Source organism: Akebia trifoliata, chromosome 4, assembly GCF_017979445.1.
Source record: "Akebia trifoliata isolate Shusen 1 chromosome 4, ASM1797944v1, whole genome shotgun sequence".
NCBI lineage: Eukaryota > Viridiplantae > Streptophyta > Magnoliopsida > Ranunculales > Lardizabalaceae > Akebia > Akebia trifoliata.
The window spans coordinates 19642978-19655585 of record NC_141378.1 but is presented as its reverse complement, the minus strand read 5'-3'; the positions used below and the strand labels follow the sequence as shown (position 1 = coordinate 19655585).

The following is a 12608-nucleotide window of genomic DNA, read 5'->3' as shown; positions in this document are numbered from 1 at the left end:
TCATAAAAAGTTATGCATTTTTACTTTTTAAAAATAGTATTTTGAAATTAACCCAAACAAATATTTTAATTATTTAACTTTTAGAATAAAAAAGGTTACTTTGTCAAGCATATCCAAACAGACTCTTAATATATTATATTTGTTAGTTAGTTGATATCTTCCTCCCTGGTTCATGAGATTTGCATTGTGACTATTAGGAACAATCAATACTCCAACACAATCTATGATTCCTTAGGCAACATGATATTCTCTTACTAAGACCCCGTATGAGGTAACTTCTCTTTTACTTGAAGTGCTTCAATTGATCACTTCTCTTTAAATCACTTCTATAAAAGTTGTGTTCATTGATGATATTGTTCAGATTTGGGGTCTAAAGCGTTGGAATAATGAATGATAAATTAGAGTTTGGGTTTGTCTCAAATTATAGAATCTGAGTTCATACCAATAGTCACATGAGTAGTTATAAAACCTGGGCAAAACAGTCATGTGGATAGAAAATTGTGAAGAGTTTCAATACCTTTTTCAAAAGTTACGTATTTCTTCAAAGAGGTATATTAAATATACTTTTTCCAAGAGTTATGTACCTCTTTAAAGAGGTGTATTAAATGGTAATAATTAGAATAATTTTTTAAAAAGTTATGTACCTCTTCAAAGAGATGTATTAAATGTTAATAGGTGTCTTTCCAACAACCATGTCCCTTTATGGATAGGTGTTTAACTATCATGTTTCTTCTGTTTATAATCCATCATTCATTGTATTTTTTACAAAAATTTTCTTGATCATTTTTTATACTAGTTTCATAAAGAAAGTGTGCAAATAATAATTGTTTCATTGTTCTTGTAGTTTGAAGTACTACTATTAGAAGAAAGAGATTGTTATATATTGGAAAACCTAAATATGTGAAGAAGATGCAAAAGATAGTTTAGGTCTTTCAAAAATATTATAACTTGAGATGAGGTTGAGAGACCATTAAGAAAATAAAATTTTATTAAATGGACTATCAAGCAACCGCCCAAAACTTAGTGACTAAACAGAAAGAAATCCTTCCACCAGGGTCCTTTAAATAATTTCCCAAGTTTTAATCCAAAATCCCATCTAGGACAACTTCAACATTTTACCTGCTTAAGGATTTTGCATTCTATTGTAATACTGATGTTAGAATGCATAACAAATGATAATTTGACACCAAGAAGTGCTCTTGAGGAGAACTATCTTCCAAGATATGACAATCTTAAGGACATAGAGTCAAACTCTAGTCTCGGTCTCATTTATTTATTTATTTCTTTATTTTTCTGTTGTTTCATATTCATCACTGTAAGCATTTTTTTTTTCACTTTTATTTTAATTCAGTTTCTATTGGGTATTGTTTACTTGCTTCTTCAATAAAGAAAGAATATTGTCATATTAAATAAGAATAACATAAAGTGCATCAAGAAGTGGTTGGGTGTTTGGTGATAACCAATTTCTAGGGACATTTAATCATTATGACTAACTTAACATCTTTGAACCATTTTTATGATATTTTAAATATCAACTTCAATAATATGTGCAAATTCATATTTCATGATTCATCTCGATTCCTGCAAAAGTTAAAAGGGTAAATTACTTAAAGGACCATGGCAGAGGGATTTTTTTTCTAATTAGTCCCTAAGTTTTAGGGCTTCTCTTAATAGTACATTTAGTAGAACTCTCTTTTCTAATCAGTCCCTGAACCCTACTCCATACATTTCTTATGATTGACATGTCGAAATTGCTCTTAACATTTGAAGTCAACATTTTCATCCAAAGAATTGGATTTCTAGCATCCTAGTCTAGTTTCGAAGACTCCATTTGATGGAAAGTTTTTTAGAAGGAAAAAAAAAACCATTTTCAAGTTTTGAAGATGTATGTAAAGAGTTAGGATTTTTTTTTACTTCTTTTTTAGATGAAAATAGATTAAAGATGGTTCTTTTAGTTTGAAATCATCTACACAAGTCGTTTTGTCAATTTTTTTAATCGATCTTTCCATGTATTTTAGTTGGAAAACTCAAAAAATGAAAAATGGGTGGGTTTTACAAGCAACGAGTTTGACATTTTTTTTTTAATTGTTTAACTCAATAGTAAAAATTGGTGAGCTCGACACTATAATTGTTTTTTGCATCTCGATTTCGTTCTTTATTTTTTTATTTAATTAAATCATCAAAATAGATTTAAAAAAAAATATATCTAAATGTTCAATATTACAAGTATATCATTTTCATTCATCATTCATGACAAAAAATCAGCGTAAATTATTAAAATCACAGTTGGAAAACCTAAATATGTGAAGAAGATGAAAAATGGTAGTTTAGGATTTTCAAAAATATTATAACTTGAGATGAGGTTAAGAGACCATTAAGAATTTTTTATATTATAAATGGACTATCAAGCAACCGCTCAAAACTCAACGACTAAATAGAAAGAAATCTTTCACCAGGGTCCTTTAAGTAATTTCCCAAGTTATAATCCAAAATACCATCTAGAACAACTTCAACATTTTACCTGCTTAAGGATTTTGCATTCTATAGTAATACTGATGTTAGAATGCATAACAAATGATAATTTGACACCAAGAAGTGATCTTGAGGAGAACTGTCTTCCAATAGTAAAAAAAGAAGACATAAGGTGGAGAAGAAGATGTAAAACTATGTTGCACTTCAATCCTTTTTGATGATCTCCCAAAAGAGTTAAAGAAGAAAATTGACAGAATCACTCTTGATGTTCTCACTACAATTAAGAATTATCTAAAAAATAAAAGAAAATATAGAGAATTACATAAATAAAAAGAGATTCGGAGAGGGACCAAGAGGGACCCCTTCTCTTAGGGACAACCCCTCAATTTATACCTTTGTAATCGGGTTGTAGGGTCAGGTTTTAACTTGATTTGTTTCGAGAAGAGCCTTTATTTACAACGGCCAAAGCGTCTAGAATGTTCAGTTCGAATCTCGAGGCATAATTCCTCGAGATTACCCCAGAGTGATAGGGCCCTATCGCCGCACAGTGACATGGTGACAAATTGTTCCTAGATTCCCCTTTGCATGAAAGATATCGGATTAACGTTCAACAAAGCCAACTTGTAATGCAAGACATTCATGTTAGCTTTTCTTTTTTTTCTTATTCTTGAATGTTGTATTATTTTTTTTCATATATATATATATATATATATATATTATATATATATATATATATATATATATATATATATATCCTTAGGATGAGAGAGACGTTAAATTTTTTATTAGAGTAGTTTGAACATTAATAGTTGTCGTATAATTTATAATTTATATATATATATATATATATATATATATATATATATATATATATATATATATAATTATTTTTTATAAAAAAATCAAGAAGGCGCATAAAACGAAGAAGAAGGAATTAGATTCTAATATTAATTAGGACAAATTCTCAAGACACATCTATTTATATATACGTAGTAAATAAAAATTAAGTATATAGCATGATTATGTGTTTCTTATGTGTCTATCCATGAATAGTGTGAGATATAAATGTTAGGTAGATTTTGTTATAAATTATATTTGTCCTGATAATATTCATGTTGAAACTGTATGGAATATTTAATCTAATCTTTAAAAGATGAATGTGAAATTGTATAATCATGTACACATTTTGAAATGATGAATTTTGAAAATCAAGGACTTAAGTCCTTGGGTGAAAGACTTGAAAAGCCATCGAGAAAGGTTTCACATTTTGGAATGGAGAATTTGATGGAACTATTAAGAAAATTGATGATGGAAAATATCCCATCACCAATTAATTATAATGCAAAAATTCCAAAAGTGGAGACTCACATAAAATAACAAACACAAAGTGAAAAAAATCCAAATTTGACAGTCTTAGGTCATCAAATTTCATAAAATTCGATGGACCAAGAGGTCAAATTTTTCATTATTAATTTTTTTTTATGGGCTGAAACTGTCAAATTAATAAAGAATGAGAGAAATTCGACAACTTTAAGCTATCAAATCTGGGAACATCAAGAATTTCAACGGTCTAGACCGATAAAATTCAGTTTCTAAAATTCTTGGGCTTTGGCCTATCAAATTTTTTATATTGAAATTTTCAGTTTTCACGTGTGGGGGTGGGGGTCTTTTAGTTAGAGAAAAACGTGGGTGCACTTGTGGCAGCAGGTGTTGCTGACTTGTGTAATTAAAAAAGAAGAAGTAGAGGAGAACAAAGCAAAATATTATAATAATAAAAAATTCTGGATTCCAAGGATTGGTGGACCTCACGAGTTTTGTCCAACGAAAGTCACCATGTCAAAATCTTAAAAGAATTAGAGAGAGAGAGAGAGAGAGAGAGAGAGAGAGTATCGTGATGAAGGCTAGCAAAGATCAGAACCTTTTGAAAGAGATTTTCGCTACTGTGTTCGTGCGGGCACTATGGGCAGCAACATTTTTTTTTATAAATAAAAACCATGATGTGTATGCGTGTGTGCTGACAAGAACCAAAGAAAAGTTTTTCTTTAAAAAAAAAAAAAAACAAGAGATTTACTTGGCAGACTTCTTGTTGCATTTGGATTATATAAAAAAATTCTTTTCTTTATCAAGTCTGTCACTAAACAAAGTTTTGGATTGGACACACATCTTTTAAAGTTTCACACAGGTTGAGTTAGTTCTATTGGTCTCAACCATATCTCTTTAGAATGCTCCTGAGCATATTGAATTTGTATCAAAACTGAAATGCGTTTTGGACTCTAAGCTTTTGCATACCCTTTGTTTGTTTTCATGTTTCACATCGTGATTATTTATGTTTCTAAGAGTACTATTTATGTAATCAGGCCGAGTTATATAATTTCGATTTACAGTTTTCTAGTTGAGAAAGAAAACATATATATCTAAAAGAAAGGTGGCGGAGAAGGAGCTTTCCCTTGTAACCCTTACTTGATGATATAGTGAAGAAGATTGATCTCCTACGAGGACATAGCCAGTAAAGGGTCCATGTCGTAAATCTTTGTGTTTGTGTTTTATTCTTTATTTAGCATTATGTACTCGTTTTCTTGTCAAATTTTCTTAACACAATCAGCGAATGAGATGGAAACGCATTTCTAAGGGATTCTCTTGCCATTTAACCTGTTCGTTGGATTCTTACTGTCCAACTTCGTTGGCCCTAGAAAAGTCCACAACTAAAGTAAGAGACCACAAACCAGTGACCTAAAACAAATGGCGGTTGAGACTTACAATCATGGATGTAACAAGGAGCCAAAAAAGAGTTTACGAGAAAGATATCAAGAGAACAATGGCCGACATGGATTAAATGGGTGGTGGATGCCAGACACAGCAGGGAGCAATCCTGGTCTGGCACCGCGTGGATTTCATGGCCCATTGCCTTTGTCTACAGAGTTTCTTGTCGGTAAGGCTTTCTCGTTCGGACAAAATTTAAATTTTTTATACTAAATGTGAAACCTGTACTGCCCTATCATACATGGAGTGGTGGGGACTCATGTCAAGTAATGTGGATCCTTATTTTCCAAATACAATACTGATCCTGATTCCTGATTGGTGAGAAGCTTTTTGGTATCGCATTGTGACATCCCAAGATCCTTATTAAACTAAAATGAGGTTATAGAATTGAGTGTGGATCCTGTGCTTCAAGGAGTTGGATAGCAAGTTTCAACTCCAAGTCCCCTTTTGGTTACAGTGATTTTTGAGACCCATCAATTTTTTATCACTTAGTAGCATTCATAGATTTTTTGGGATTCATTCATTTCTTTTTGAAATCTTTAGCAAGTTTGGGGGTTGTAGTTTTCCATCCCTAATTTGGTCTACCTAATGTTCTAACCTCATATTTGGAGGCCCATGGAAGCAAGTCAAATCATTGACTCTTAGAAATAAGTGTTATATTAAATTTAGAAAGCAACTTAATGCCACACCAAATTTTACTAATGCCACACCAATTCTGGTATAAAATCACCAAAGAATTGCACACAGTTGATGTGGAATTAGTAAAAATTTGTTTGGCAATAGCAACTCCCTAAATTTAGGGTGTGTGGGACTTAGGATCCACTAATGGTTCATAAAAAGCGTAAAATCCCAATCCTTAAGACATGAAATCCAATGGTGGGGATGAAATATTTTAATGTACATCATTTATTTATATGGTAGGGATTTTGTGTTCCTTTAATGAGTCAATGGCTAACCATTAAAGTACTCTTTAAAATATGAATCGTGTTGGCGTGACACAAATAGAGACACGGGTGACAAAATGATCGGTGTCATGCATATTACCGTAGATAATTTTTTGCGAGATACAAGTAAAAAAGCATCAACGGTTATCTGCTTGCCACCACATCATTTTTGTCACCCTTGTGCCTCCATTTGCTGGAGTAACCTCAAGATTGACTTCAATTCACACTTTGCTGAAGAGGGGGTGTGCACATAAATGCACACCTCCACGTCACGTCAGCAATTCAAAGTACGAATTGAGGTCAATCCAGTTTTATTCATATATACCCAACATCTCTCTGGTCAAAATACCATTCCTTCACTACTAGCTAAATCATCTATATTTATACCCCTTATGTTGTTAGCTCTTCATGTCATTACAAACTCTTCAACACCCAGGAGATCTTCAATTTTATTCTACTCTCTCTCCAGAAGGGTTTCAACGCAACTAAATCTCCAGAGAGATCATGAAGATGACACAATTCCTGTCAAGAAAAGCCACGTGCAACTCACACGGGCAAGACTCCCCATACTTTCTAGGATGGCAGGAATACGAGAAGAACCCATATGATAATATTAGGAATCCAACAGGAATTATTCAGATGGGCCTTGCTGAGAATCAGGTTAATTTCGAACTTCAATTTTTTTTAAATATAAAATAAAATCCAGACAGACTATCTTCTGTTTCCATCATCTCTACAGTTCTTGATCTTTTTGTATCTCTCTTGCAGCTCTCCTTTGACCTTCTTGAATCCTGGCTCGCTAACAATCCAGACGCTGCCAGGTTCAAGAGAGCTGACAAATCGATATTCAAAGAACTCGCTCTCTTCCAAGATTATTATGGGTTACCAGCTTTTAAGAATGTAAGTCTGAAAACTAAAACAAGAAATAATAGGAGAATAAAGATATCCATGTTTACGTCTAAACTTGGATTGCATAGCGTTTGCAGGCACTGGTGCAATTCCTGGCTGAAATAAGAGGGAACAAAGTAAGCTTTGATCCAGACAAGCTGGTCTTGACTGCTGGTGCTACTCCAGCCAATGAGACTCTCATATTTTGTCTTGCCAACCCTGGGGAGGCTTTCCTTCTCCCAACCCCATACTATCCAGGGTACCTATATCTTTGCTTTAAACCTCCTATTTATTCTCTATTTTCTTGTTTCTACCAAATTTACTCGCTAGTATATTATATATGATACAATGTAATAAAGGGTACTTAATATGATACTCTTCATAATAGAGAGACTTCTAAGAAATGAATCTTCGAGTCGAATCTGACATGATCTTAATCATAAGAGCATGGGATCATTAGTCTCAGGGTTATAAGGATTAATTTAATCGATTGAGGGATCAACGTCTCGAGTTATTGTCTAGATCCCTAATTAAGGTCTCCTTTATGGAAATCATAAGGTTACTCTGCCACGGATTACTCCATGAGTCTCACTAAATTTTTATTTTTATTTTTTTATAATATCTCTTTGCTTGCACAGTAATTATAAATAAATAAAAAGACAAATGAATTTTTAACTCAACCTGACAGCTGGACTCAAAACTCACCGACGTGCCATGCGCCAAGAACATAGATTCTTTCGCTTTGGATACACGACTGCAGATGGCAGGTCAGTTGTGTATCCCAATGGACAGAATCTACGACATCAGTAAATTTTTTGAGTTTAAAAATCAGCACTCAAAAAAATAAAAATAAAAATGTACATTGATACGTTGGATCATTCTTTTACGTAAAAAAGTAATTTTGTTTTATCTCTTAACCACAAAAGCAAAGATTTTATTATATTTTTGTCATAGCTTTTCATAGTTTTGCCAATGTTTATAAAAGGACCTTTGCCCAGTGACAGTAGGATCCTTTTCTTTTTTGTTACTAGGAAATAAAACCGAATTACATTTTAGTATTCCACATCTTTTATTAGAAACCCTATTTTGGGAATGTTTATGAAAAGTATTTTTCTCAGTGCCACTATCGTTTTGTCACACTCAAAGATAAATAAAATTATTTTTTAGTATTTCCCTTCTTTTTTTAGATTGCTTTACATAACTTTTCATGTAAATGCTATTAGGGTTAGCAGGCATTACTGTTTTCATTTTCTAATACCTGCAAGCATGAAATGCACTTAAGATTTTTGTTTATTTTGAATTTTTTACAGATTCGATAGAGATCTAAAATGGAGAACTGGAGTTGAGATTGTTCCCATACATTGCTCAAGCTCCAACAACTTCGAAATTACTGAATTTACACTTGAAGAAGCTTACCAACGAGCACATAAACTTAATTTGAAGGTTAAAGGAGTATTAATAACGAACCCATCCAATCCATTGGGCAAGACAATGAGCCGAGATGAACTCAACCACCTCATTAGCTTTATCGATGCAAAAGAAATCCATCTAATAAGTGACGAAATATATTCAGGCACCGTCTTCAACTCGCCTGCATTCATTAGTGCTGCAGAAGCTTTACTAAAGAAAAATATCGAGAACAGAAGTGTTTGGAGCCGTGTTCACATTGTCTACAGTTTATCAAAGGATCTTGGTCTCCCTGGATTCCGAGTTGGTGCAATTTACTCCAGCAACGAGATCGTGGTCACCGCAGCGACTAAGATGTCAAGTTTTGGCCTTATATCTTCACAAACTCAGTATCTTCTCTCGGAAATTCTCTCCGACAAGAAGTTCACAAGAAATTATATTGCTGAGAATCATAAGAGGCTTAAAAACCGACATGACATGCTTGTGTTGGGTCTCCAACATGCGGGTATCGGTTGTTTGAATAGCAATGCTGGTTTGTTCTGTTGGGTAGACATGAGGCATCTTTTACGATCGAAGACATTTGAAGGAGAGATGGAACTGTGGAAGAAAATTCTTTATGAGGTTGGATTAAACATCTCTCCAGGGTCTTCTTGCCATTGCACCGAACCTGGCTGGTTTCGAGTTTGCTTTGCTAATATGACTGAAGAAACATTAAACCTCTCAATGAAACGAATGAAGGCCTTTGTCGAAATCATCAGTACTGATACCAGGGTAAGAAATTCAAGAAGGATGTCTTTAACCAAGTGGGTTTTTCGATTATCATCTTCTTCTGGATATGCGCCTGAACGTTAGTTCAGTGTGTACATGACTATTAATCTATACATTTGTTTCTTTGTTTTGTTTTGTTTTGTTTGTGAGTTTTTTTCTTTCTTTTTTTCTTTTTCTTCTATTGTAAAGATCTTTACATTCGAAGAAAAACGCACTCAGTCCACTTGGATTTGGACTGAAGTGAGCACAGATTTGTGTGTAAAAGTTGAGTTGCTTCCAGTTCAATCAATTGATTGTAAATGGAATTGAATTGTTCAAATTATATGTATAGGTACACATTATGATGAGTTTATACCATTGATGTAAAAGTTGAGTTTCTTCCAGTTCATCAATCAATTGATTGTAAATGGAATTGAATTGAACAAATTATAAGTATAGGATCCCCATTATGATGAGTTTATACCATTGATGTTTACAGCCATGTAATTTTCCTATAATGTTAATTAGTGAACATACTTGTCGGTATAACCTTTTACAATATGTGGCACTTTTAGATGCACGAATGGGACAGGTAGGAGTGAGTTTTTGGAGCACTCACATTTTGGAGACCCCCACAGCCCCAAATTCCTACCGCTCCACTTGTATTGATAGACATCCCAAATTTACAAAAAATACGCATGTTGTACCCACGTTGGGATGCCCTTCAATACGCGTGGACCGATAAGAGTGTGAGACCCCTGAAATTGCACTCAGTTAGGAGAGGAATGGCAGATGAGGCAGGTTAGGCCAAAATATGGTAAAATGACAGCTTTCCAACTTGGAAGGCAACTCAATTCCTTGTCAGGAAACTGCCCAGGCACGAGCAAGAGAGGAATTAGTAGATTCCAACAACATGGAGATTATAATGGCTACAATCAACCAAATCTAGGTGTTGGTAAGAGTGGCATGATCCTAATTAATTCAAGGGAAACAACTAACAGCTCCAAATTAGGCATGACTTATGGACGTGATACCACACCTTCCACACTAAATATTTAATTTTAAAAAAAGAAAAAAAAGATTTTAGAAAGTATAAAGGGGAGACGAGGGATAGGAAGATTGAAACTTTGGGATTTTTTTAGTGGATAACTGTTCGGACTTCCAAATTTAAGATTTTTGTAAATATGGATTTGCCATTTTTTTTTTTTTTTTTAAAGTTTTACTTTCTATTTTTATACATTTTCTTGCTTAACCCAAGGGGTTGGCCTAGTGACAAGCCGAGCCTTGATAAGCTCCTATGGATGAGCAGGTCAAGTGTTCAAAACCCCACAAAGCTATGAATTTCTTGGGGTCACACTCCATGGTCCGGTTGACCCTCGACTCAACTTGTTGCACGTAGGACTTTCCAAAGGGGCGGTGCATGTGACTGTGGGATCAGTCTGACCTGAAGGGGGCTTGCTTGGCAAAGAGAAAATATGTAAAAGAATGAAGATGATTATAGTGGGTCAATAGTAAGTTTCCCATGGATGTAGTCGCTAATTTCGGTGTTCTTTCTTTCTCTCCAATTCAAGGATGTCTATGATATAAATTTTGAGATTGTTAGAGAAGAATCCTGATCGATGCATTGACAGCAACAAGATTCACCCAATAATATCCCTATAACTTTGAGCATCAAAACGTTCCTTACTAGCCATCAATATCAGTTCCATAAGTTGATCCTTCAAAATTATACTTGTTTGCTTTCTCAGCCATGTGATTCAGAGTCATGAGTTTGACCTTTGTTTTATAGTCATAAAACATAATTCCATAAACCCATAGACCTTTGCTTCAGAGTCACGAGGATAAATTTAAACCATAGGATTTTATGTTTTAATGATCATCAGATCATTGTTTTACCAAGAGTATGTATATATATTGCTCTTAGTATCATATCATCTTAATAATATATAATAGGTTACAATCCTGACCATGTAAACACAACATCCAATGATTGGAAATGTATTCCTATCCTAATAATACATATTTCATTGATACTTATCTCGAGGATAATTCCAAATTGTTTGATCAAGACTTTGTATGTACACGATCAAGATTGTGTGTTATTTCTTGATTCAACAGATCAAATCATGGTCAAAACATAGCATTTTCTATAATCACTATCATTGCTTGTAAGTTGGGAGGATATTTGTAATGGCAACTCCAGGATTAACGCCCATAGGAAAGTGTGTGACATTGCCAACGTTAGCCGTCTCCTAGAAATTTCAAGTCAATTCTGACTTGGTGCACTGTTTGTGGAAATTCTTACCTTCTTTAAGCCGAATGAGTAGGAGCTTAGTAAGGCTTGATAAAGGTTGACAGGTGGGTCATAGTGTTCCTTGTGTCGGTTTTCTTTCCTTCTTTCGGTGTTCTAATAACTCATTCTCAAAACGACATTTCATGTTTTCTTCAACATATAAAAGGGAGTAGGTGCCTTTTGCGTTCACGTGATGATTCACTCTCTGACTGAGTAAAGGTCGTCATCATTGTAAAGTCTTTTCTTTTAGAAAATTTTCATGTTTTTCCGTCTAAAGCTACTGAAGGGGAAAGTTATTGCTTAATGCTCACAAGCATAGTTTCAAAATTCGAAAACTCACCTTGATGTCCATCGAGTTAAGTCAAAAACTAGTGAGTGGACTTGGACGAGTCAAATGAAGATATATTGGATTTATAAAATATTTAAAAATAAATAACAACTATTTATTTTGTCTTTAAAATAAAAGGAAAAAAAAACTTATATATGTAGCTGAATAATTCGTTCAAGTTTTTTATTTCACTTTGGAGCATCTTCTAGCTGACCCAACAAGTCGGTTCCAACTAGCTAGGTCTATCAACAGTTGTTAATTGGATTGTATATAGGAATATTTGTATCAAACTTTTTTTATATTCTGATATCTGAATTCGAATTCAAAACCTAGTGGATAACCTAAAGCAATGTTCGAACTTGAATTTGATTATTTTGTCAGATATTCGATAATGTATAATTCAAATTGGGCTTAGCCCACAGCTCAATTGGTTTGACACATCACAAAGTGACTTTGAGATGGTTGGCTCGAGTCTAGCTTATCCAAGAAAAAAAAATATGAGATTCAAATAACAAAGTCTAATAAGATTAAAAGTTGGTAAGTTTCTTGGCCGAAGTTCAATGCAGAGCCCAAATCATACTCAGTTTGCCCATGGACTTTATGTCCTTTCCAAAAAGAGAAACTTGACACCCTCAATCATCCTCTCAAAAGCTTAGCCATTTGGCAATGTCTAGGCCCTGCCGTCCAAGAAAACTTGTCATTGGTGGAGCAATACTTAAAGTCTAGGCAGATTTATCAAAACATGCACAACATTTCGAATATTTACCAA

General features: G+C 33.8%; 1 protein-coding gene across 1 annotated transcript; it reads left to right on the top strand.

Annotated features, from left to right (window-relative positions):
- Nucleotides 1-6309: 6309 nt before the first annotated feature.
- On the top strand, nt 6310-9651 carry LOC147404360 (1-aminocyclopropane-1-carboxylate synthase 3-like). The gene is made up of 4 exons (XM_086437733.1): nt 6310-6836; nt 6945-7076; nt 7163-7323; nt 8375-9651. Exons 1-4 carry the CDS (start codon nt 6681-6683, stop codon nt 9321-9323), a joined length of 1398 nt encoding a protein of 465 aa, XP_086293859.1. The 5' UTR covers nt 6310-6680; the 3' UTR covers nt 9324-9651.
- The last annotated feature ends 2957 nt before the right edge of the window (nt 9652-12608 follow it).

Bases quoted from the DNA above. Each gene is read 5' to 3' on its own strand.
- LOC147404360 (XM_086437733.1), top strand. From the start codon at position 6,681: ATGAAGATGACACAATTCCTGTCAAGAAAAGCCACGTGCAACTCACAC. The intron at 6,837-6,944 runs GTTAATTTCGAA...TCTCTCTTGCAG, and splicing joins TGGGCCTTGCTGAGAATCAG to CTCTCCTTTGACCTTCTTGA. The intron at 7,077-7,162 runs GTAAGTCTGAAA...TAGCGTTTGCAG, and splicing joins GGTTACCAGCTTTTAAGAAT to GCACTGGTGCAATTCCTGGC.